Source organism: Oncorhynchus clarkii, chromosome 16, assembly GCF_045791955.1.
Source record: "Oncorhynchus clarkii lewisi isolate Uvic-CL-2024 chromosome 16, UVic_Ocla_1.0, whole genome shotgun sequence".
NCBI lineage: Eukaryota > Metazoa > Chordata > Actinopteri > Salmoniformes > Salmonidae > Oncorhynchus > Oncorhynchus clarkii.
This window is the reverse complement of record NC_092162.1, coordinates 32,094,009-32,119,719: the sequence shown is the minus strand read 5'-3', so window position 1 is coordinate 32,119,719 and position 25,711 is coordinate 32,094,009. Positions and strand designations below refer to the sequence as shown.

Here is a 25,711-nt window from a genome sequence, read left to right as displayed (position 1 = left end):
TATCTGATCCATTGTCTTCTTTTCGTTCAAAGGAGCTTGTCTGTTGTACATAGGAACTCTACTATCATCGTAACCCGTATTCAAATGTAATTCTTTGACTTTTTATTAACAATTTTTATAAATGTTCATAAATGTTTAAAATGCTTTATTGATTATTATACATACTAGATAACATGCTAATGAATTGTAATGCTTAAACACATTTATAAATAGTTTTCTAATGCTTGTTCATGAAAGTGTTAACTATTTACATAAGGTCTTAGTTTGTTTCAGGTCATAACTATACTGAACAAAAATATAAACGCAACATGTGAAGTGCTGAAATAAAATATCCCAGAAATGTTACATACGCAGCTTATTTCTTTAAAATTTGGTGCACTAATGTGTTTACATCCCTGTCAGTGAGCATTCCCCTTTGATAAAATAATCCAGCCACCTGACAGGTGTGGCATATCAAGAAGCTGATTAAACAGCATGATCATTACACAGGTGCACCTCATGCTGGGGGCAATAAAAGGCCACTCTAAAATGTGCAGTTTTGTCACACAACACACCACAGATGTCTGATGTTTTGAGGGAGTGTGCAAATGGCATGCTGACTGAATGACTCTCCACCATAACAGTTGCCAGATGTTCATTTCTCTACCATAAGCCACCTCCAGCATTGTTTTAGAGTTTGGCAGCACGTCCAACTAGCCTCACAACCGCAGACCACGTGTAACCACGCCAGCCCAGGACCTTCACATCTGGCTTCTTTACCTGCGGGATTGTCTGAGACCAGCCACCGGGCCAGCTGGTGAAACTGAGGAATATTTCTGTCTGTAATAAAGCCCTTTTGTGGGCAAAAACTAATTCCGATTGGCTGGGCCTGGCTCCCCAGTGGGTGGGCTTATGCTCTCCCAGGCCCACCCATGGCTGCGCCCCTGCCCAGTCATGTAAAATAAATAGATTAGGGCCTAATGAATTTATTTAAATTGACTGATTTCCTTATATGATCTGTAACTCTGTAAAATTGTTGCATGTTGCGTTTATATTTTTGTTCAGTTTACTTACTACTAAACATCACTAAAAATAACAAAAGTATAAATAAAATATTATCAGTCCAAGTTGATATTCAAAGCATTTGGCAAGAATAAGAGAAATGTAATGTACTTTTTATTGTAAATAAAAAATAACACCTCAAACAAAGTAGAAGAAACAAGCCACACAAAGATGAGCAACATTTGGCAGAGGTAGCAGCACAATGCAGAAAGTCCTTTTAAGCCCTCAAAGTTTGCTTTGTGATTTCAGAACATTGAATAAATAATGCAGATGTTGCTATTTTTAGCTTTGTGGAATGCTTTTTACAGCTTACAACCAAAGACAAGTCGTCTGAGGATAGAATATAATAATTATATAATATACGAATCAAAAAGTTAACACAATAAAAAAGCATGGAAACAGGACGGTTTTCAAGAAAATGTTCATAAATAGTACAAAAACACACAAAATGTAAAATATGAAGCCCAATGCAGTGCACAGTAGCCTACACACAGTAAGGGAAAAATACAATTTCAAGCGTACCGGGTTAAAAACTATGTACATTTTGCACTTTCATTAATGCTACAATATCAGGCTGTTTCCTACCTTTTCATACTGTTGTGTGGGAAAGTGATTTTGCTGAATCATGTTTATCTGCGTTAACATACAGTACAGTAGTGCAGCTTAAATACAAATACCGTACTCTTATCACACCCACATAAAGCATTCTTCTGACAACTGAATATCTAACAAATACATTGTTCATGAGGTTTGTGGATGATATGGTGTGAGTCTCAGATGGCACCCTATTCCCAATACAGAGCATGACTTTTAAACAGAGCCCAGTGCACTAAATAGGGAATAGGGTGCCATTTAGGACACAAGCATGATATGCAGTAGTGAGCTTCCACAGTGTTTTTTTTATGGCTCTCTGATGGGGATCTGTTGTTTGCACACGTCCAGACTAGCGCCAGTCCATTGTTTGGTTTTATAACCATCTTTGCTGGTTGGTAGCCATGGCACCCAGGCCTCTGGCCCCGAAGTCTAATCCCGTCCGGTGTGGTGAAATTCCAGACATGGGCTGAATCATCCCAGTATTGCAGTCGTACTCCCAAATGTTATCATAGTCCATTTGCTGGTCATCTGGCTCAGATGGTTCAAGGTACGAGTTGTGATCTGTGGGGGCAAGAGAAACGATTCCCAGGCTTTTAGTTTGATAGCAGTAGAAGAAGAAGAATAGAAGGCCTCGCCCAGATTGGGAAACAGTTTTGGGACCAGGTCCAATGTATATAACTCTCTCATGGTGTGAACTGCCTTCTTCGGCTTAACATACAATCGTACTGTGCTGAAAAACCAGTACTGTGGCATGCCTTAACAACATCACCCACGTTTGTCCTCTGTTTTCTCCTGGGAATTGTGCAAAGACACAGAGCTTGAAATGATCACCGGGAATGTCCTAATATCCAATTACATTGTGGGTTATATTTGGAGATAACCTCTTAAAACGCATCCTGTTTTTATATTAGATAAAAGGGCCCATAGATATGAGCTAGAGAGAGCAGCCCTTGCCCAGTTGTGTGCTGTCAATCACAGTTGGTAGTAACCCTGTCTGGAACAGTGTTCTCTTACACTGGATCCCCCCCCCCATGAGACACCTGCACACATGGCATTTAAAGCTGGCCTAAGCTCCATTTCATTGGCACACCTGTGCATTTCCTGCACTTTTCTCTCTGCAGAGATAGCCTGTCTGACTGCATGCTGACAGTGACAAACACGCCCAGTCCAATAGTCTACCGTTCTGTACTATACTGGCCTATACTGTATGTGTAAATATGCCCTGTTTTTCTTGGAAGTGGTAAAAATACAGTCCCCCTATGAATAGGCTTCTGTGTCATTGAGGATTTTGAAGCAAATTGTTACCAACTAAGGCTGATTTTAGTGGGATTTAAGTGTGTGATTGACGATGTGACAATATCATAGAGAGGTTTGAAATGGTGAGCATTCCTTTTTCTTGTCAGAAAGAAATGCTAAATACATAGTAAGCTAAAGGTAACCAACTTACTTGCTGTTTCAGTTTTAAAACATAGCATAACATAGTATTATTTTCTGGTCCTAACAGTACAAGGTGAAGAATGTTGTTCCATTGTGAGTGCAGTGTACAAGTTTACATGAGCACGCTTGACATTCTTACCTGGTGAGAAACCATATAGCATCTGGGTGGTGTTCATAGCAGGCATCACGGGGAAGACCCTCTGTCAAAAGATGAGGACACAAAGTTGCTTTGAATTTTTCAAGAACAACAAATAGTACTTTAGGGGGGATTATTATAGAGTACAACAAATGGAGATTATACCCACAGTATTCAAAAATAAATATGATTGATCCATAATGCATTAACTATGGCCGGAATTTAAACCTTACAGCGCTGTCGACAGTGTGCCTTTTAAAGGCAATGTTCCTGTGTTTGTGGAGATCGCATTCAAGGTAAGGGCTGTGGATGTCGGCTTAATTCGAGAGCTTGGGAATACAAGGTTATATCTGCACAAAGATGATCCTGAGATAATTGGCTTTAAAGTTCCGAACCCTCATTGGTTTGAATGGTGTCAGCATTTTTTATCTTGCATTATTTTTATTTAACAACATGAATTGGGATATTTAGAGCACTACATACTGTAGGTAGAGAACATTGAACAGAACAAGGCTATGTCAATAACTATAATTTTGACAAAAACTAAGATAGAACCTTATAGTCCCAAGCTCTCATTAGAAATTACCTTTGAATGTCAAGCGCTACAATGTTCCAATACAGTATGGATTGAATCCCAGCCACATGCTTACCATACATACAAGGTCAAATAAATATTGCATTTACAACTCCACACTTTAAGTTGCATTGGCCGGTATATATAAAGTGTCTCAGAGTAGGAGGGATCTAGGACCAGCAGTAACACTTTGTGATTGTGAGTCATTGAGTTTCAGTTTCTCACCTCCTCTTGCACTGCTTTGGGTGCAGGCAGCAGCCTCAGTCTGGAGACGGCCTTAGCTCTCTGGTCTGGCCCCTGAGGGCCCTCCATCTCCAGCCCCTGGCCCTGGATGAGTACGAGACTCCTCCGGCAGCGCTTGCCCAGGGGAGGGGTGCGCAGCTGGAAGGAGGAGGGTAGGAGATGAGGGTCCTGCTGCTGCTGTGGTGGTCCTCTCACACACTGCTGTTGAGGGTCAGAGAAAAAGAACATTAGAAAGCCATAAGGTCAAATTGGTAGTAGCAATAGAGGTAGAATTATAGTAGTAAAGTACTTTTGTGAGAAATGTTAAAAGGGTCACATAGATTTGATTGATTGAAAGGAATTGAATTGAACATGGAAAATGTTTTGAAATGAAATGTCCCAACTTACACTACGAGCACTTATTAATTGGATGAAGTATCTGTCCAATGACAGTCATGCATATAAAGCCACTGAAAAGAAATGGACCTCAAACCTGCCAATGTGTCAATGCTGAGACTAGAGTCCAGACACACAACTGAAATTCCCGGGTATGCTTGTGGTGTAAACTGAGACGCTTGAATCCAGTATCATGACCCACTTACCGCTGGCTGCTGCCTGAGCCGGCTCTCCTCCTCCTGGGCATAGATGTCGGGGGTGCAGGGCTCGTCATACAGGGGCGACAGGGGCTGCCGGGGGGCGCACATGTCCGAGTGCCGTTGGGGGGCAGAAAGCGACGCGTACTTCAGGGACGTCTGTGGAGTGCTCCAGCTGTTGGACTGATCACACAGGGATTTCCAGCGCGGTTATCATTATTATTCCGTCGCTCACAGTCTTTGCTCTCAGCACAGGACATGAATGGACATTCTCTTTTCTAGCGCTCTCACGCTCGGGGACTAGCAGACGCTAATCATTTAAGCCACACTTAGTGCTGGGATTTAGGGTAGGGTTACCAAGCGGAGAGACGGGGCTAATCTCAGACATGATCTACAGAGGGGTTGGAGGGTGTAGTCTGCTAGCGTGACAACTGTCCGAGTTTGTGTGCATTATGTGACTCCTGGAGTGTATGCCGCTAGCCTGCTACACTTATCTGTCTTTAGTGACTTTAGAGGGGCGGCGTAAAATAGGCTGCTCTCCCTGAGTGCTGTCTGATTTAGTTTAGGAACCCAATGACAGCCGAAGGTTACGGAAAGTTGTTTCCTGTCCAGCATTTATAGGGTAATATCTTCCCTAAGACATATCTACTGAATTAAGCTGGATAGGTACTGTAACATATCGTTTTACACCGCTGGCAACTATCCTTCTACTCCTTTAACTGACAGCCCTGTTGTTTTGTGGTAGACTGTTTCGGTTCTTGCACACATGATGAACAGCAAAGCATAATCAAGTTAGCGAGTACCTTGACGAGAGGGGCCTTCTCCAGATACTGTTGGGTGCTGGCGCGGTCACAGTGCAGGCCTGAGTAGGGCATGTTGTACACCGGCCCCTCAGGGGTGAGGTAGGAGCAGCGCTGCGGGGAGGAGTAGCGCTGCGACAAAGGTCGGAGGTCGCGCTCGGGCCTGGTGTGGGATGACACGCTGTTGCTGCGGCTTCCCAGTCGAGCCATCTCAGTGGACGTGGGCCGACTGGAACTGTACTGTAAGGACACACAGACAGAGGGCAAAGGTCAAGATGGTCAGTAACATCAAAACTAACAGGGGTGATACGAATTAACACAAAAGGGATGTGCCGGACCCGGACTCAGACTAAGTCTCGTTCAGGGCTTAATTTGGATCCGGGAAATTGGCCCAAAGAGTTCAAACAAATCTGTAATCTGGCGAACCTGTTATGATGCTATTGTTCCTATACCCGCCCTAAAAAGTAAAGTTGTATTCCTGCTTTGCTTGAATAGCACCCAAAGTCTAGCTGATGTTATTCGCTGCCAAAGTGTAAGCAAGGAAAGTTGAAGATTTCAAATCATCTTAATTTGTACCGGGGAGGTGCAGTTCAGTAGCTAAAAGTAGGCTACACACACCAAGAACAACATGTTTTCTGGGCAGAGAGCTTTTCCCTCTATAAGCTAATTGGATGAGCGACCAGTCTGCAGTGTCCTTCGTTATTTAGGGAGTCCGATCAAGGTCTTGATAGCGTACAAGACCTTGATCGGACTCCCTAAATCTGTTGATTCTTGAGGTCTCTCTGTTCTCAGGTAACCTGTTGTTGCTAAGGCAGCGAGTAAGTGCCCCTCATTTCTTATGGTCAAATGTGTCTTTATGGTGTTATATCGGAGGGAAAAAACAAATATGTTTTGATCTCATTTTCGGGAGGCTTCAGGACTTCAGCGTTGGCTTGGGTTGTAACAGGAGAGGCACGGTCTAGACCTTGGTTAATAATTAACCTTTGGAAACGAAAAGTGCTCCTACTGCTCTGCCCAACTCCACCAAAACAAACAAGCTCTTTCATGATAGAGTCCTGTGGACATCAGATACATGCTTTATACCAGCTACGTAAATACCCCCACCACAGAGCAGAGCCTTACAACACCACATGCGGTGGTGTAAAAGTACATACATTAACTTTACATGGGCATACCAGTAGTACACACTCAAATTCACTCTAGTTTCTTAGTAGAAAGCAGACCTCGGTCAAGTACTTTCGAACACTGTTTTTGAGGTGTACTTCATTGAGCTTGGAGTTTGCAATTTCATGTTAATTTAATAGTCTTATTTTGCTAATTGTGGGCTGTTGTCTGTAATTGTTGCCTAATATCTCTCTAGGAGCTGATCCGTCGTCAGGATTGTGGAATAAATCGAATGTCAAGGTAAGATTTGAATGGAGAAAGCTGATCCAAGATCAGCGCTTGCCTTTTTTTTTTATCCTTTCAGTATTGACACATGTTCCAATGATGCACTTGTGAACGCTCTCTTTACGTGGTGTTCTGGGAAGCACATGACAATTCTGGCCGTTATAGGAACAATGCATCGTTAAAACACTCGTAAGTTCCATCGCTATCAGGAAACCAGGCCCTGGACAACCTAAACCAATCGCAGCTTGAGTATCTGAATGTATTTGACCTATGTATTTGATCCAGGTCTGGTAGAAAGTGTTTAAATGCACACTTACACACAGGGGTTCTGTGTACCCTGGGGACAGAGGGTTGTCCTCGTGTCTGGGGGGGAACTGGAGGTGGTGGGTTCCAGACCCTGAACCCCGTCCACTGTGGGACTGGCCCAGCCTCAGAGACTCACTCCGACCATGGCTGTTCCGACCCTGGCTGTTCCGACCCTGGCTGTTCCGACCCTGGCTCTGGCTGTTCACACTCCACCTGTCAAACTCTGGAGCCTAGTTAGAACAATACAGCACGACGTGTTAACAAATGAAACCAACCAAACGGACAGTCGAACACAGTTCCAATTGAGGTGGAATATAGTTTGAGTTGCACATTAATGGATCATAAATAAGACAACGTGCTTGCACCAAACCAAAACAAGGTAACTTAGAATGGGTACATTAATGCAATATTCATAGCCTTGATATGGCAATAGCCTCCAATATAATGCTGTCTCACCTCTCTCGGCGTGGGGGTGTAGATGATGTCATAAACGGGGGGCGGGGGACTGAGCACGGGGACATCAGAGGCTTTGAAGCACTGGATCCAGTCGCAGAACTCCCTCTTATCAAGACAGGACACCACGATAGGGTTTATCAGCTTGCCTGGGAAAGCAGAGCCAGTTCATGGATTCAGTCACTCATTGGAGTGTGCATGAGGCAATTTGCACTTAAGTGAACTTAATTTGCAATTTAGATTTAAAAATTAGTGTAGCTCAGCGGTCAAGTTACCTTCGATCATGAAGGTGTTGGGCTTGACGTCCTGGCAGGGTGTGGTCACAGTGATCATGTTGAGTGGAAGTTTCCCCTGTGATCACACACACACACACACTGTTACACACACTTCTGACACACAGACAGGTCAGAGGGAGACAATTGCAAACATGACAAAGTATGTCCTTGAGTGTAATCAAGCTGTCATAGGCTATGAGTCACTCATACGAGCTAGAGGTGAGACTAGGGTCAGAGCAGTACATCTACTGTATGCTAAATATCTATACTGCAGCTAAGAGTAAGCCTGAGTACCAGTCTGTTTATGATTTCATGCCAACTCCTTGTCATGACAAGGATTTGACATGATGCCACAAACAGATCTGGGACCAGGCTAGCTAAGAGTCTATCCATGGTTCAGCGGGACGTTTTAAAATTACCTTGTAGAACAGGCCGTGGCACTCTTCTGATAGGATGATCAGAGTGGTGGGGTACATCACCAGTAGTCTGTCACTATGCTCCTATAGTGGACACAATAGCAACAATCAACTCTCACTGCATTCAATAGCTAATTCAATGTTCAGTGTGTTCAGCCATGGTGCGGATGTTTGTCTCTCAGGTTGATACAGAGAGACTCATCCATGCTTTCATTACAAGCAGGCTTGACTACTGTAATGCTCTCCTGTCTGGTCTACCCACGAAAGCCATTGGTCAACTGCAAAACATACAGAATGCTGCAGCATGGGTACTGAACAAGACCAGACAGAAAGCACACAATTGTGCACCCCAATACATGAGGCATGCTTTTAAGTTATGTGCCCAGTAGGTCCCTCAGGTCCACTGGCCTTTTAACTATCCCAAAACTTAAAGTTATTATGCCCCCAGCCTCTGGAATAGCCTGCCAAAGAACCTGAGGGGGCCGAAACTGTGGACATACTTAAAAGAGATCTTACAACACAACTTTTTAGCTTTGCTTTTCCTTAGGGTGCTTTTTAGTAATTCAGTTTATGCTATTCTTCAGTTTTTTATCCTCTTATGTTTGTTGTGTAGTAAATATTTCAGTTTTTATGTTAATCGTTTATTATTCGTTTTTTCCTGTGAAGCACATTGCTTTGCATTCCATGTCTGAAATGTGCTGTGTAAATAAACCTTGATTTGATTTGATTTAGATTGTATCTTGTGTTCAGTGTAAGATGAAGTGTCATGTCTTAGAGCTAATGTGTGTTCACGTCAGATGCAGTGTTGCTGTTACACAGTTCTACTGGGCTTTCTGTGTCAAATATTAAAGGCCCTTACAATGAAACAGTAGCTAAATGCAAGTGGGCTGTTATCTCCCCGACCGTGTGTGAGTGCGTGTGCTTGCATGTGTGCGTGGCTGACAGACAGCTGTGAGGTGAGACGTTACAGCTGTGAGGTGAGTCAAGTTGTTGCTTGAGCCAAGCAACTGCCTTTCACACACCCAGTTTACGAGCCTTCAACTAGCCAACCGCTATTTCCCACCAAACATTCATTTGCAGATTTACCCTCGGGCTACATGAGTCATGTTTTTTGATAGGATTAAGCCTAGTCAGCAATGGGCAGCATGTACTTCTTTGGTTGCTGTCCTGTTTGGCTAGCAGAGTAACATGTTTTGTAGGAGTCTCAGTAATTGTAGTAGACTCCTATAATGCCCATACCCTTCCACAAGGTATAGAGTCACAGCAACACCGCCCACTCCTTGTGTGTGTGTGTGTGTGTGTGTGTGTGTGTGTGTGTGTGTGTGTGTGTGTGTGTGTGTGTGTGTGTGTGTGTGTGTGTTTAATTATACTTGTGGAGACCAGAAGTCTCCAAAAGAATAGTAAACAAACAAAACATTTAGTTTAGGGTTTTTTTTCGTTACAAGGTCAAATGCTATTTTTAGGGGGTTTAGGGGTAAAGTTAGAATTTGTGTTAGAATTAGGTTTAGGCTTAGGAGCTAGGGTTAGGGTTAGGTTTTCAGGGTAAGGGTTTGGGAAAATAGGATTTTGAATGGGACTGAATTGTGTGTCCCCACAATGTTAGTTATATAATACTGTGTGTGTGAGACAGTGAGCTCTGCGGTAAAAGCTATTGATTGATTATGTTATTTTTACTCATTCTCAGATCCCTGCTGTCAGTCTGATAATGGGTTGGAGTCATAACTGTCTACTGGACAATTCTACTGGACAAATCGTCTAGTTTCACAAAACGACTTAGCAACAGTCAAGACCATGAACACACTATCTTATTCATCTATCTTAATATGCTTTCTTTGTTTATGAGCAAGTGTATTGTGCGCATTCAGGGTTCTTTGTTTTGGTGATATTTCGATACTCATGTCAAACTTCCAGAGAAGATGGCCAAATGTTATCATTTTTTACTGACACGTCATGTTTTAGTGGCTATAATGTTTCAGTGGCAGGTTATAACATTTCAGTGACTAGTTATAATGTTTCAGTAACATGACAGGTTATAACATTTCAGTGACTGGTTATAATGTTTCAGTAACATGACAGGTTATAGCATTTCAGTGAGGTGGGTGTTGTACCTGGCATGGGAGGTGCTGAAGGTGGACTTTGGTCACATAGGTGATGGGCCCCAGACTCTCACGCTGAGAACCCTCCCACTCATAGATGGGCTCTTTACTGATAGAGTTCCTCAGCTCCTCTCTCCCCTCCGTGCTCTCCTCTACTTTCTGCTAGAAACAGGTAGACATGTTTACATTAGCGAGGCATGGAAATAATCAACTTTACCACACCAGTTATGAAGGATAAACATTAAACACATAGCAGAACTTCTCCATCGTATGAGCTATTATTGCCATAACTTTGGGGCTTTTCCTCATTTAATAGTGGCACAGTCATACATAAATAATATCGTATACAACTGTATAATGAAACAAATTGTTCCTACACCAACTGTTACTATTGCAGGTGGTACAGAAGCAACACGGCATTCATTATTTTTTGCTTTTGTTGTCATTCTCAGAACATTGCATTGCTGAACTGTGCCCTGATACTTGTATTTCATCACCTATTTAATGTATGTGATCAGCCTTTTCCACACATGTGGGTGTAGCCATACTATGACCCAGTGCAGATGTGAGTCTAGTGATGTGGTCGTGGTGCGGTCACAGTCATGACCGCTCCCTGGAATCCTGATGCCCTCAAGGAGAGACAGCCATGACTCAACACATCCTGCTCATGGACAACTTTTTAACATCAGGATCATCCCAGGGTGTAGCTCCTACGTTGGCCTACTCAACTGGTTTTCTTTCCTTCAATTCCATCTGACCTGCCATACAAATGAAACAGTATTATTTGATTACCTTAACCCTGGTGTAGGTCTCGAGAGGTGCAATGGGGGTGCCCCCGTTGATCTCGATGTGTTCTTTGAGCAGGCCAAACCACAGGTCCATCTCCTCCTGGTTGGAACAGTAGACAATGATGGGGTTCAGGCTGACACCTGCAGGGGTCAAAGATCATGGGGTCAGAGGTGTCAAGCACTACCCTATTGATTTACAGACAGAAAGCTCTACGTTAATGCCAATGGCAGCTTGTTGTCGCCGGTAAATCATGCTTTTGGGTTTCCCGCTATTTCAGAAAGAAACTATGTAAAAAAATATATATATATAAATAAGTAGAGCTCCCTGTCATGTTAATTACACATTCTGTCAAACTTCCACAAAATATCCACTGTAGCGTCAAAACAGGTTCGGTTACGTGTGAAACCACTGACTTACAGTGCATTCGGAAAGTATTCAGACCCCTTGACTTTTTCCACATTTTGTTACGTTACAGCCTTATTCTAAAATGAATGAAATTGTTATTTTTTTTTCTCATAAATTTACACACAATACCCCATAATGTAAAGCAAATCAATGGTTTTCAGAATTGTTTGCAAATTTATAAAAAATAATTTAACGGCGATATCACAGAACGATGGAGGCCACTGTGTTCTTCGGGACCTTCAATGCTGCAGAAATCTTTTGGTACCCTTCCCCAATTCCTTCGACCTCATGGCTTGGCTTTTGCTCTGACTTGCACTGTCAACTGTGGGACCTTATATAGACAGATGTGTGCCTTTCCAAATCATGTCCAATCAATTGAATTTATCACAGGTTGACTCCCATCAAGTTGTAGAAACATCTCAAGGATGATCAATGGAAACAGGATGCAGCGGAGATAAATTTCAAGTCTCATAGCAAAGGGTCTGAATACTTATATAAATAAGGTACTTCTGTTTCATTTGCCAACATTTCTAAAAAACGATTTTCACTTTGTCGTTATGGGGTATGTGTGTACATTGATGAGGGAAAAATTATTGAATTAATATTAGAATAAGGCTGTAACGTAACAAAATGTGGGAAATGTCAAGGGGTCTGAATACTCTCCGAATGCACTATACATGTAAACCATTACAGGAGAACGTGTGTGACCTGCGCCAGTATTCATAAAGCATCTCAGAGCACGACTGCTGATCTAGGATCAGGTCCCCCATGTCCATGTGATCTTATTCATTATGATCTAAAAGGTAAAACTGGTCCTAAATCACCACTTCTACTTTGAGATGCTTGACACATATGGCCCCTGCTCTCTTTAGCCTCCTAACAGCTCACCTAGTGGAGAAGTAAGCCCACCTTCCTCCGGACTGCCTTACTTCCCAAGAGGAATGTAGCCTACAGAACCTGATGTTAATAGAGCTGGAATCTCCCTTTATCAGCCCTACACATACCAAAGATAACAGGCGAGATAGCCTCTTTCATTCCATTCCCACGCCTTCATCATTGTTAGCAGGGCAGGCCCCAGGCATAAGTGACATAAGCGATTGCTTAGGAACTGCTCTCAACTTACTTTGGAGAGTTGGAATAGTAGAATACACAAAGTGCAAGTTCAAAATGTGTTTGTGCATTAGCTGTTTTTCTCATTATGACAGTTACTGACAATCACTCAATATCATTAACATGGCATAAATCATGGCACAATCTTTAGAATATCAAAACTGAAAAAATATTTAAAACTGCACAGATTTCTCTCCACCCTATGGCAAAATGGGAATAATTGCAGGAAATGTGTTATAAAAGTGCTAAATGTTCTCTCTGCCCCATGGCAAAAAGTGTAGAACTGCTGGATATTTACTTTAAAACTGAAAAAATTTCTCTCAGACGTCAAGAGGAAGCCACTAAAAAGTGTTTCCCCCTTCCACCAAATCTTGCCTTGGGCCCCCAAAAGGTTAGGGCTGGCCTTGATCGTCAGGAACGCTTGCCTTGGGCCCCCAAAAGGTTAGGGCTGGCCTTGATTGTCAGGAACGCTTGCCTTGGGCCCCCAAAAGGTTAGGGCTGGCCTTGATCGTCAGGAACGCTTGCCTTGGGCCCCCAAAAGGTTAGGGCTGGCCTTGATTGTCAGGAACGCTTGCCTTGGGCCCCCAAAAGGTTAGGGCTGGCCTTGATCGTCAGGAACGCTTGCCTTGCCAGCTGACTGTTCCCTTATCGGCAGCCTTGCTGGTCTTATTTGTAGATTTTCTTTCTATTCATTCCAGCTTTCATTTTTGCCCTTGATCATGACACTCCCTCGATTGAGGCATTTTTTCACAGGTCAAGCGAGGATGGAGAAAGCCTGACCGAGGGTATGACAGGTTATTTCTGGGGCCTAGCCCTATTGTTCTGACCCGTGGCTGATGTCATTAAGTGTTATTAACTGACTCATAGGAGTGCGAGAGTCCGGACTACGGGTAGCGCTGTCGACTCCGGACTTCTGAGCCCATTGTGTCCAGCTCCCACTTCCTTCCCGTCGCCACACATTCCTGGCTGTGTTGCCCACTCATATGTCTCACCCCCCCCCTCTCATTTCAAATGTATCTGTATCAGAATACAAAAATATGATGAATACACAGACTTACTCAAGATATGACTGTTGCGACCTGACCCTAACTAAACCTTTGTAGGAACTTCCCGGGACTTTCTAGGGCAGTATTCGGGAGTGTACGTGCACCTATCCATCATGCTAAGTCAACTCCTGTTGTTACGGCTTACAGGAAAGCTGATTCATCAGTGTAGCAATGAGAAAGATGTGAAAGATTTTCATTCCGAGATATCGCTGCTGAGCACAATCTCTCACTTGACTCAGAGTTTCGTCATGCTAACTCTACATGTGTTTCCAGTCAAGTGCACTGCAGCCTCCCTCTAGGTAAATAAAGGCTCTCTCAGAACAGGGAAAACATCTGAAACACAATATTTTATTAAATCAGTTTGTTCCAAGAAGTATATCTGAATGTGAAGTATGTTTTGGCCATGCATAACAAAGAAAACATTTAGGGAATTATAAAGAAATACAAATAAAGAGATAATTCTCCATGACTTGAGCTGACTTCATGTGTCTACAAAAAGTATCATATTAGTGTCATGTTGAATTCAGAGAAACAACGATTATTATCGAACACATTTCAATCCCAAACCATAACAACTCTAGCCCAGTTGCCAGGTATGTCTGTGCTTTAGCCAACTCTGTTGACCTTCATTGTCATACCATAGAAACTACAATAGAGGAGCTGACTAAGGCACATCCGATATGGCAACCATGCTCAAATTAAGCTTACAACTCTTTTTGGTCATCATTATCAAAGACACAGTGAAGTTGATAATGAAGTCCTTGAACATTTGGAGATCAGGGCAAAGCCTCTCAGAGAAGGAGTGCTGATCTAGGATCAGTTTTGCCTTTAAGATAATAATTAATAAGATTACATGGACAGATCCTAGATCAGCACTCCTACTTTGATATGTTTGTGGATACAGGCCCAGATCCTAAGAGGCCAAACTAGTAGGCGTTAATTAGGGTGCCCCTGGAATGTGTTATAGATTATATGTCTTCACGGGGCTGAGAGCGGGCCCTGGCGTTTCTGCCTCGACAGCTGAGAGAGTTCAGGGGCACCTGTCGTATACCAAGTGGGGCTTTCAAGAGAGGCTTGGCCCCCTGACCGAGAGCAGAGAGGGGCAACTCTAGTTAGTTTTGGTGGTTGAGGGGAGGTGAAAGGGGTCATGGCACTTTTGAATCACCGGAACGTCGGAACATAGGAAACGCCCCTCAGTTGAAAATAGCATGTGATGTTCGGCTTGGGATCGTGAAAGTGAATGTGGGCTCTGTCTGTCTTTGCTGAGAGAGAAACTACTTGAGCACCGTGTGCTTTACGTCATGTTTTTGCACACGTCATCCATTGACAGCCATACAAGATTTCCGTGACAGTCGAGTCACGTGCACACATCTCATGTAACTTTGAGACTGGTTGAAAGTAAACAGGCATTTAGACACTACAATATTGGTGTTTTTATGCAAATGTGAACCAACATTCCTATATTTTTGTCTCAATTGTTGAGAATAAAACCTTGCCTAGCACACCACTGAGTTACAGAGTAGCTTGAAGCTTGCCTGTGAATCCTAAACAACTATAAACAGCCTACAAGACGATCCAATGGAAACTCAACACAGACTGATTGTCTATAGTCAATAGAAAAGATAAAACAGACGATTCCAACATCTCAGCGCTCCATACTGTCTCAGTTCTGGATACCACTAGCACATGAAGTTCATCGTTTTTTACTTTCAAGTTAAAGGTCAACTCACCGTTGATCTGTAATGCAAATTCCTGGGGTTGGCTGTAGTTACCGTTTTGCTGCAGGTTGCAGATGGTGAGCTCTTTCAGAGGAAGAGTCCCCTGCACAGCACAAAACACAAGTCAAATCTTAGTGGTTCAATCATTCCATTTCATCATACAGTATCATTGTCGGGACCATAGAAATATACTATATAGAAAGGATGGGGTACACTGTGTTTCAAGCGTACTGTACATCATAACTTAATTTTCTTTGCCAAATTTTATATTTTTTCCCATTCTCTGTAAACTTAAGGAACAATAACATTTTCAAACCTATATGAATTGAAATCAGTCACTCCCCTTTATGTACTCTGAACATTATATGACTCTAGGACCGAGAAAATGTTTTCAAAATAGCTTCTGAAGTTTGGTGATTTTATGATCATAATTTGTTTCAGTTTTGGAGATACACGGTTTTCATCCAATAGTCACGATATCGTAGTCCGGTCTTGTGTTTTCCTTTTGTAAAAGATTTCAATCTAATTACATTTCTAATTTCCGCAAATATCACTATTAGTTTGGCTTGAAACTAAAGCTAGTCAGGTACATTTATGATTGTATCAGGCCTTATATTTGTCATCATTTACTCAATGACTAATATCCAATATCCAGCAGCTTCCCATCCTGTCACTGAGTCTGGTGCGAGTCTAGAGCTAACAAAACATAGACACTGTACCACAGTGATTCATGACTGCTCATACTTTGCGAGACAGGTTTAGGAGACAGAATCATACACACTATGTTTACCAACACACAAGCCGTTGGCAAGGAACGTATGTCTAGAGGCATGTCATTTAGCGGATGCTCTTATACAGCGGGACTTGCACTCGCTGCACTGAAACTACTGAGTCATAGTAAACATTTCCTCACCATTTCAGTGATTTGCGATCATCACTTTGAAAAACAGTTGGTTAGAAAGCCTCACCTGGTAGGTGAGTCCAGTGGTGTTGTTGGAGACGAAATGAAGGTGTGTCTGGAAAAGGTCCAGGTAGCAGTCATGCACATCCTGGAGAGAGAGAGAGATCATAGCCGATATCGTCAAACCAATCTGGAACTTGAAGCGAGAACAGTATAACACCAGAACACCAGAATCCCAGAATGTCTAATAACACCAACTGGAATATCACGTCATGACTATATGTCCATTGCGGTGGTCCTGAGGGGCAACATAGTCTTTGTTTCTACCCAGACCTCTGCACATTTTTTTCTTAAACCAGTGCAATTTATGTGTCCTAAACGGCACCCCATTCCTTATAAATTACAAAAAAAAATTGTTTGTTGTTTTTCTTGTTGAATTTGACCCCTTTTTCTCCCCAATTTCATGGTATCCAATTGTTAGTAGCTACCACCTTGTCTCATCGCTACAACTCCCGTACAGGCTCGGGAGAGACAAAGGTTTTAAGTCATGCGTCCTCCGATACACAACCCAACCAAGCCGCACTGCTTCTTAACACAGTGCGCATCCAACCCGGAAGCCAGCCCGCACCAATGTGTCGGAGGAAACACCGTGCACCTGGCAACCTTGGTTAGCGTGCACTGCGCCCGGCCCGCCACAGGAGTCGCTGGTGCGCGATGATACAAGGATATCCCTAGATATCCCTGTGCGTCGCCCCACGGACCTCCTGGTCGCTGCCGGTTATGACAGAGCCTGGGCGCAAACCCAGAGGCCCCCAAATTACACTACTTTTGACCAGAGCCTAACATCCTGTTGACAACATGTTTCTAACGGGTTGGTCTTATTCTTAATGATCCTATAATGCTGTCAACATTGGTTCATTTTACACCTATAGGAAGTGGTGTGCTGGGACTTGGATTATAAGAACTTGTGTTATTATGAGGACTTGTTTTATTATGAGGACTTGTTTTATTGTGAGGACTTGTGTTATTATGAGGACTTGTTTTATTATGAGGACTTGTTTTATTATGAGGACTTGTGTTATTATGAGGGCTTGTGTTATTATGAGGACTTGTTTTATTATGAGGACTTGTGGGATTATAAGGACTTTTGTTATTATGAGGACTTGTTTTATTATGAGGACTTGTGTTATTATAAGGACTTGTGTTATTATGAGGGCTTTTGGGATTTCCCAAAGAGCCACTTGTGATTTACAATCACTTCCTGACATTTGACAAGCCTAGCCCTCAACTGTTTTAGGGTTCACCTCTTTTTTAACAAAACAGTGAAGAAATACTTCCTGGCTTTACGTTCGACATTGTATTGAGTTACCAAACAATGTGTTCTTTCTCCTATGACCTCATCCAACACTCCACTCTTTCAACCTTTTTTTCTCTCCCTCTTCTTGACAGCATGGTTGCATCTGTGACAGATTCCCACGGTTGGGCGCCTGTTTTTCCATATACCTGTTCTGAGATCAGCCCTGAGTTTGTCTCAGGGAGGTGTTTCCCCTCAGCATGTTCAAACACAGGTCCCCTAAGCTGAACCCTGTTTTGATTCATCACTGCCGGTCACCGCGTCAATGTTAGCTAAGCGTTAGCAAAGCGCTTCACACTGCCACAGAGCATAGGCTACATCCTGTCCCCTCCACCTGTTTGTTTGGTTCACCTCCCGTCGGGGTGACTAACACGCTGTTTCACTATGGGGCTGAGGCTTGTTTAAATACCTCATTTATCACAGTGACTGTGTGGAGATATGTTTATTGTACTTTATCATTGTTTCTGTTTCATCAATGTAGTTAGTTAAATACACTATATATACAAAGGTATGTGGACACCCCTTCAAATTAGTGAATTTTGCCATTTCAGCTACACCCGTTGCTGACAGGTGTATACAATTGAGCACACCGCCATGCAATCTCCATAGACAAACATTGGCAGCAGAATGGCCTTACTGAAGAGCTCAGTGACTTTCAACATGGCACCGTCATAGGATGCTATCTTTCCAATAAGTGTCAGTTTGTTAAATTTTCTGCCCTGCTAGAGCTGCTAGAACTGTTATTGTGATGTGGAAACATCTAGGAGCAACAACAGCTCAGGCACGAAGTGGTAGGCCACACAAGCTGACGGAGCGGGACCGCCGAGTGCTAAAGCGCGTAGCACGTAAAAATAGTCTGTCCTTGGTTGCACCACTCACTACCGAGTTCCAAAATGCCTCTGGAAGAAACGTCAGCACAATAACTGTTGGTCGGGAGCTTCATGAAATGGGTTTCCATGGCCGAGCAGCCACACACAAGCCTAAGATCACCATGCAAAATGCCAATTATCGGCTGGACTGGTGCAAAGATCACCGCCATTGAACTCTTGAGCAGTGGAAACGTGTCCTTTGGAGTGATGAATCACGCTTCACCATCTGGCAGTCCAACGGACGAATCCGGGTTTGGCAAATGCCAGGAGAACGCTACCTGCCCGAATGCATAGTGCCAACTGTAAAGTTTGATGAGGAGGAAAAATGGTCTAGGTTGTTTTTCATGGTTCTGGCTAGTTCCCTTAGTTCCAGTGAAGGGTAATATTAATGCTACTGCATACATTGACATTCTAGACCATTCTGTTCTTCCAACTTTGTGGAAACAGTTTGGGGAAGGCTTTTTCCTGTTTCAGCATGACAATGCCCCTGTGCATAAAGTGAGGTCCATACAGAAATGGTTTGTCAAGATCGGTGTGGAAGAACTTGACTGGCCTGCACAGAGCCCTGACCTCAACGCCATCGAACACATTTGGTATGAATTGGAACGCCTACTCTGAGCCAGCCCTAATCGCCCAACATCAGTGCCTGACCTCACTAATGCTCTTGTGGTTGAATGGAAGGAAGTCCCAGCAGCAATGTTCCAACATCTAGTGGAAAGCCTTCCCAGAAGAGTGGAGGCTGTTAGAGCAGCAAAGTCGGGACCAACTCTATATTCATATGCATGATTTTGGATTGAAATGTTCAACGAGCAGGTGTTCACATACTTTTGGCCATGCAGTGTATATAAAGTGATATGTGTGTGTGTGTGTGTGTGTGTGTGTGTGTGTGTGTGTGTGTGTGTGTGTGTGTGTGTGTGTGTGTGTGTGTGTGTGTGTGTCTGTGTCTGTGTGTGTGTGTGTGTGTCTGTGTGTGTATGTCTGTGTGTACATGTCTGTGTGTGCATGTCTGTGTGTGCATGTCTGTGTGTGCATGTCTGTGTGTGCATGTCTGTGTGTGTATGTCTGTGTGTATGTCTGTGTATGTCTGTGTGTGTATGTCTGTGTGTATGTCTGTGTATGTCTGTGTGTGTATGTCTGTGTGTGTGTGTGTGTGTGTGTGTGTGTGTGTGTGTGTGTGTGTGTGTGTGTGTGTGTGTGTGTGTGTGTGTGTGTGTGTGTGTGTGTGTGTGTGTGTGTGTGTGTGTGTAGGTGTGTAGGTGTGGGTAGTGTAGGTGTGTGTGTAGGTGTGTGTAGGTGTGCGTAGTGTAGGTGTGTGTGTAAGTGTGCGTAGGTGTGTGTAGGTGTGTGTGTAGGTGTGTGTAGGTGTGTGTAGGTGTGTGTGTGTAGGTGTAGGTGTGTCTCACCTGGCAGTGGAGAAAGCGGAAACGGACTTTAGAATGGTGGACCATTCTGCCGTAGTTCTTGACATTGATGCTGCTCTTCTTCCAGCCGTGGACCGGGTCATAAGGGAACGGAGGGTCCCACTTAACGTTCTCGATCGTCTGCAGGTCTTTATGGGTCATTTCCTGCAACCGACAATCACGTCAATGAACATTAGACCGCTGTACACAACAAAATAACGTAGCCCTTTCCTGTAGTCTCAATGACCAAAAGCGCCCTCTTTGGCCCCATGGGTGGAATGTTATTCAGATTTTTTATATTTACATCATTAATAAAGTGTTTTCTATGTCAAACAGTTTAGTTATATTTTAGTCTTCTGTGATGTATATAAAGTGTCATATTGTGATGCAAACTCAACATGTAATACATTTTAACTCTACATCTGACATGGTACAGGTGTCTCCTCATTCAAAAGCCCTTAACCATGTGTGTGAGGTGTGTACTTTTGTTTCAAAGTAGACTTGTTTAAGACGACCAAGAATCACTCTGTGTGACCTTGATTTAGCCCACTGCAGTAAAAGGTGAAATACGTTTGGTTGTTAAGACAAGACTAACATAGAGGTAATGTGTTTTCTTAAAGGGTTATTTGGTTGTCCCTGTAGGAGAACACTTTTCTGGTTCCAAAGGTACAGGGACAGATGTGTAGCTCATTTTATATAGATATATACTGTATACAGGTACACATAGTAAGTGTGTTGTCTGATATGGTGAGATGAGACAATATGACATGAAATATGTCTACGGTAGAGAGAGAGATGCATATTTTCAGCAGTCCTTACCTTCCTCGGGGTGACAGTGCAGAGGATATTGATGATGCTGTTGGACTTCTCCTGTCCTTCTTGGGGATAATTTTTACGGAACAAGCGGCTGCTGCTCGGGATGGAGAGGGAGGGAGGAGAGTGAGGGGAGGGAGGAGAGTGAGGGGAGGGGAGGAGAGTGAGGGGAGGGGAGGGAGGAGAGTGAGGGGAGGGAGGAGAGTGAGGGGAGGGAGGAGAGTGAGGGGAGGGAGGAGAGTGAGGGGAGGGGAGGGAGGAGAGTGAGGGGAGGAGAGTGAGGAGAGTGAGGGGAGGGAGGAGAGTGAGGAGAGTGAGGGGAGGGGAGAAGCATGTGTTAGAACTTGTTTACCATACAGGCCTGTAGCCTATCTGCTGGCTGTGCTACCAGTTGGGTTCCCAATGGCAGATAAAAACAATGAGTTCAAGACAAATGTGTTTCTTTCTGAAGAGTTCTCTTGTCTGGTTTTTGTTTTGAAAGAGTGTGTGGGGTGTAAAAAAAACTGCTTGGTGTCACATTGTAAATCTGGGCTTTTTTTCTCTGGTTTCTCCAAGTGGTCAAGTTCCCATTCCAACACAACCTTTGCTCTTTTTTTTCTTGACAGCTTAATGACGTCGAAACGTGGTTTGTGTCTCACCGTGTCATCTCAATTGACCAGGAACCCCCTTGTCAGTTCCGTTCGATATCACCAATTTAAATGAGCAGAACAATCGGGGCTTGTGTCTGAGATAGGCAGGGCATGAATAGATGAATCAGGCTTCAATGTCTTCCTTTGTCACGACTGACCCCTATCTGTCATCATTAGTGTCCCATCTTTATAATGAAGCTTTTCCGGTGCATTGATAACAGAGGGAGTCAACTTTTACAATCTCCCTGAGTCCAATCTGAATGTAGTTAGCATAACAACAAAGATATTGTTGGCACTATGTGGGAATCAACTTCGGATCAGTATCTGATAACTGACTAACATGACTGGCAAGCATCAATCATCAAATAAAGAGATCACCATTTTGCAGGGTCTTGTTCTTTGAGTTCTGAACAGAACCATATGTTGTGTACACTGACTATCTGACGCAGTCCAGAAATGTAAATTCAAAGAGGAATGCAGATAATAGACAGGTAGCTGCGAACCTAGCATTCTTTGTGTCACTGGATTGGCATTCACATTCACTCGCTTGGCTCTGTAGGGAATACCTGAACTGAACCTGGCCTGTTTCCCTAACACACAGGCAGCAGGACATAGAGGAAGTGAGAACACTGATGTTATTGTTCCAAGTTGAAAAATCAATTCACCTGTGTATTGTGTGTGAGAGAGAGAGCCCACTCACTCTGAAATGTTGATTTACTTGTAGAGTATATTGTTCCAAACAATGACTTAAAATGAACAACATCAAAAAGGGTCGTTTTTGAGATGTTCATATGAAATATATGAATGTGAAAATGTGTATTTCAGAATCTCGACATTCTCCATATTTTAGAGCACACTGCATGGAGTATAATGACACCAAGATGTTGTCTGTATCACGTCCGATTCCCAGATCACAGGGTCTTTACAGGAGGCATACATACAGTAGATCTAAAATGGACACACTGATCATGATGAAAAGTAAATCATGGTTTGGGATACAAATGTAAAAAGCATGTCAAACATCCTTCTCCCAATGAAGTTTCTATGTGAGAACTGCCAGAACAATCTGAGATACCAAAAATGTGTTCCGCTGTGGGGAATCGCCCATAAGAAAAAGCATTTCTCTGAGGGTCAGAAGGTCTTGACTTATTTATACTGATAGTTCATTAAAGTAGCATAAGAAAGTCTTGATTTATTTATACTGATAGTTCATTAAAGTAGCATAAGAAAGTCTTGATTTATTTATACTGATAGTTCATTAAAGTAGCATAAGCTTACAGCACCGCTAATCAATTCTTGAGCAGCCGTCCAACCATTACAAGATAATTCTTTCATGACCAGGATATTGACACTTCATGTTCTGGCAGTGTTCCTATTCAAATCGAACCAGTCTATTCTATTCTAATGGGGCTTAGATCCTGATAAGAGGAAGCAACCATATTATCTGACAACCGACATATCAGCTTAGATGCAAATTAAGAGGCAAATGGTAACTGCAGTACACACATACAGTTTAAAACACCGTTGTAATTATGGTTCACACAGTCAAAAAGGTATCACTGCTCATGTGCTCTCATGTACCTTTGTGATCCTGACTCTGACCCCATTAACCTCACAACCTCCATTTAAACCACACAGCTCCAACACTGTGAAATACCAGGATTCCCTACCAGCTGAAACAGCCAGTCTAAAACAACACACCACAACAAATGAGCCAGACACGTATGACATTTAGGCTCCGTCTTGAACAAACACCAGAAGTACAGTGAAAAGACAAAGTTTAGTGTGAGGGATTGTTATTCCTTCCTTACCTGTTCCTGCGTATGAAACTCTTGCTGGAGAACCTGAAGTTGTGTTGAGGAACACATGACATGCTGCTCCCCATGTTGCTCTACTGTTGTTGGGGCTGTAACCTCCTCTGTAGACGTCCTGGATTGTATTCCCTGTGTGATGGTGAATGTGTAATCCAAAGCAGACTGTATGGTGGTGTGCTCCTTGCTGAAGTCAGGCAGATACTGAGGGAGAAGTGGGCAGGGCTGAGTGCTGTATAGACAGACTGGTGTGTGTGAGGGAGTGAGAGCGTGTGTGTGCAGGGGGAGGGGCTTTGAGTTGTGACAGGGTGTGTGTGTGTGTGTGTGTGTGTGTGTGTGTGTGTGTGTGTGTGTGTGTGTGTGTGTGTGTGTTCGTGGGGTGAGGGATTTCACACCATGCCTGGGATCCATCCCTCTGTTAAAGCCATTCCACAACAAAGACGGGGCCCAGCGAAATGTGCCATTTCACACTTTTCACCAGCCAAATGGCCTCTTCTCAATGTTTGAAGGCCATCATGAGAAGATACAGGTCACTTTGAGTGATGGTGGTTGATGGTGGTGTCAGACTGGGGCATGTCTGAGCATGAAATTGCCTGTGGCCCAAAGGAGTGTTTATTATGGCCCCACATACTTTGAGCACAACAAATTCATTCTGAAATGTATGTAATGTTAATTTATTTTACCTTTATTTAACCACGCAAGTCAGTTAAGAACAAATTCATATTTACAATGACGGCCTACCCCGATCAAACCCTAACCCGGACGACGCTAGGCCCAAAAACGGCATACAACACTCCTTCTGTGGCCTCCAACTGCTCTTAAATACTAGTAAAACGAAATACATGCACTTCAACCGATCACTGCCCGCAACCTGCCCGCCCGACGAGCATCAGTACTCTTGATGGTTCCGTGTTATAATATGTGGACAACTATAAATACCTAGGTGTCTGGCTAGATGGTAAACTCTTCTTCCAGACTCACATTAAGCATTTCCAATCCAAAGTTAAATCTAGAATCGCCGTCCTATTTCGCAACAAAGCCTCCTTCACTCATGCTGCCAAACATACCCTCCAACACTTTACTCAGCAAATTGTGCCATAACAGTGCCATCCGATCGAACCCACAACCTTGAGGTTGCAAGCACCATGCTCTTCCAACTGAGCCACATGGGTCAACAAAGGAAAGAAACGTGTTAATAAAATCAGTGTTGAGAAAACTATATTTTTGAAAACATCACTTTAGACCCAAAATGAACTTAAATTAGTATATTACATGACATTTTACAAAATGAAGATTTCATACTTGTACAGCAGACCATGAGAATATTATGTAATTACTGTATTTGACCTATTTGTCTCTAATATGTGTACACTGTTGAAGCCTTTTATGATTGTTGCATATGAAATATAGTCCCACATTTAAATGAAATCCATCCTCACGATCCAATGCTGAAGCAGTTACCGGTCAGTGTGGGATAGGGGGATTCGACCGTTTCAGCAGGATGCCGTTTGGTATACACAAGCTCCTGTTTAACTAAAAGAACACATTAGACAAATGATATCCTGTTTGATTTATCAAAAGAACCAGCCAGGTGAATTTCATTGTCATTCACACTAATGTGGAACAGAGGAAAAGTGAAACAAAAGCGAAACAAAGTATCTGCTATATACTTCAGGACTAGGAGCGATGCAACTGTTTCCCGGATTTCATAAAAGCATAATTAGAGGTTATTATGAGTAGAGAGGGCACATCTTTGTCATACTGAAAAAACTAAAATTTTCCATTCAAAATTATACCCCAAAACAACATTTCTTAAATAGACGATGATTGTTTCTCGGGTCAATCACACAGTGAGTCACAAACTAATGATCGCCTGTGGGTCATCCCACATCCCAAGGCTTTAATTCCAGTTTCTGTCCATGACTGGGCTTTAAATGTCATGGCAATGGATTCACCCCAGGCACTAATCAGTCATCATCCTAGTTAAACACACTATTGGGAATCTCCACTCTTCAAGATGGCAATCTAAAGCCTGTCTGAAAAGCCACATTTACCATAACAAGGTTAGGTGCTACTCAAGCATGAATAATTTAATCAAGGGGGAATGTGGAGTATAGCTGTAATTTGATAGAGACAAGCAGCCATGGTATGTTTCAGATGTAACATTGAGTGAGAAAAAAAACTAGAGGCTGTCCATGACTTTTCTGATGTAGCCTAATTGTATTTATTCATTTTATTTTACCCTTATTTTACCAGGTAAGTTGACTGAGAACACATTCTCATTTTACAGGAAGGAGCTGAGGAATAATTACAGGGGAGAGTGGATGAATGAGCCAATTGTAATGATGTTGCATACAATGACTGATAGTCTCTATGCCAAGCCACATAAGTACCCTAACACATAGTGCCCCCTAGTCTCTTATTATTCCCTTATCTTAGTATGAATAAAAATACAAATGAAACTTGTCAAACATAAAATAACGTAAAAAGTATTTTCTAAAGTGCAATACAATTGATGAGGCAGTGGAGTTTGT

General features: G+C 42.9%; 1 protein-coding gene across 3 annotated transcripts; it reads right to left on the bottom strand.

Annotated features, from left to right (window-relative positions):
- Positions 1-1,142: 1,142 nt before the first annotated feature.
- Positions 1,143-23,383, bottom strand: LOC139367559 (pleckstrin homology domain-containing family N member 1-like). Of its 3 annotated transcripts, none has more exons than XM_071105810.1 (16): positions 23,178-23,383; positions 20,744-20,834; positions 19,928-20,089; positions 16,369-16,449; positions 15,413-15,503; positions 11,125-11,261; positions 10,345-10,491; positions 8,240-8,320; positions 7,821-7,896; positions 7,549-7,694; positions 7,104-7,322; positions 5,401-5,637; positions 4,607-4,780; positions 4,008-4,226; positions 3,212-3,272; positions 1,143-2,196 (listed from the first exon to the last, which is right to left on the bottom strand). In XM_071105810.1, exons 1-16 carry the CDS (start codon positions 23,249-23,251, stop codon positions 2,009-2,011), a joined length of 2,184 nt encoding a protein of 727 aa, XP_070961911.1. In that variant the 5' UTR covers positions 23,252-23,383; the 3' UTR covers positions 1,143-2,008. The 3 variants fall into 3 exon arrangements, with proteins under 3 accessions (XP_070961911.1, XP_070961909.1, XP_070961912.1); XM_071105808.1 differs by having other exon boundaries at positions 1,889-2,196; positions 10,345-10,494; positions 23,178-23,349; XM_071105811.1 differs by having other exon boundaries at positions 1,889-2,196; positions 4,008-4,223; positions 10,345-10,494; positions 23,178-23,349.
- Between the last annotated feature and the right edge of the window lie 2,328 nt (positions 23,384-25,711).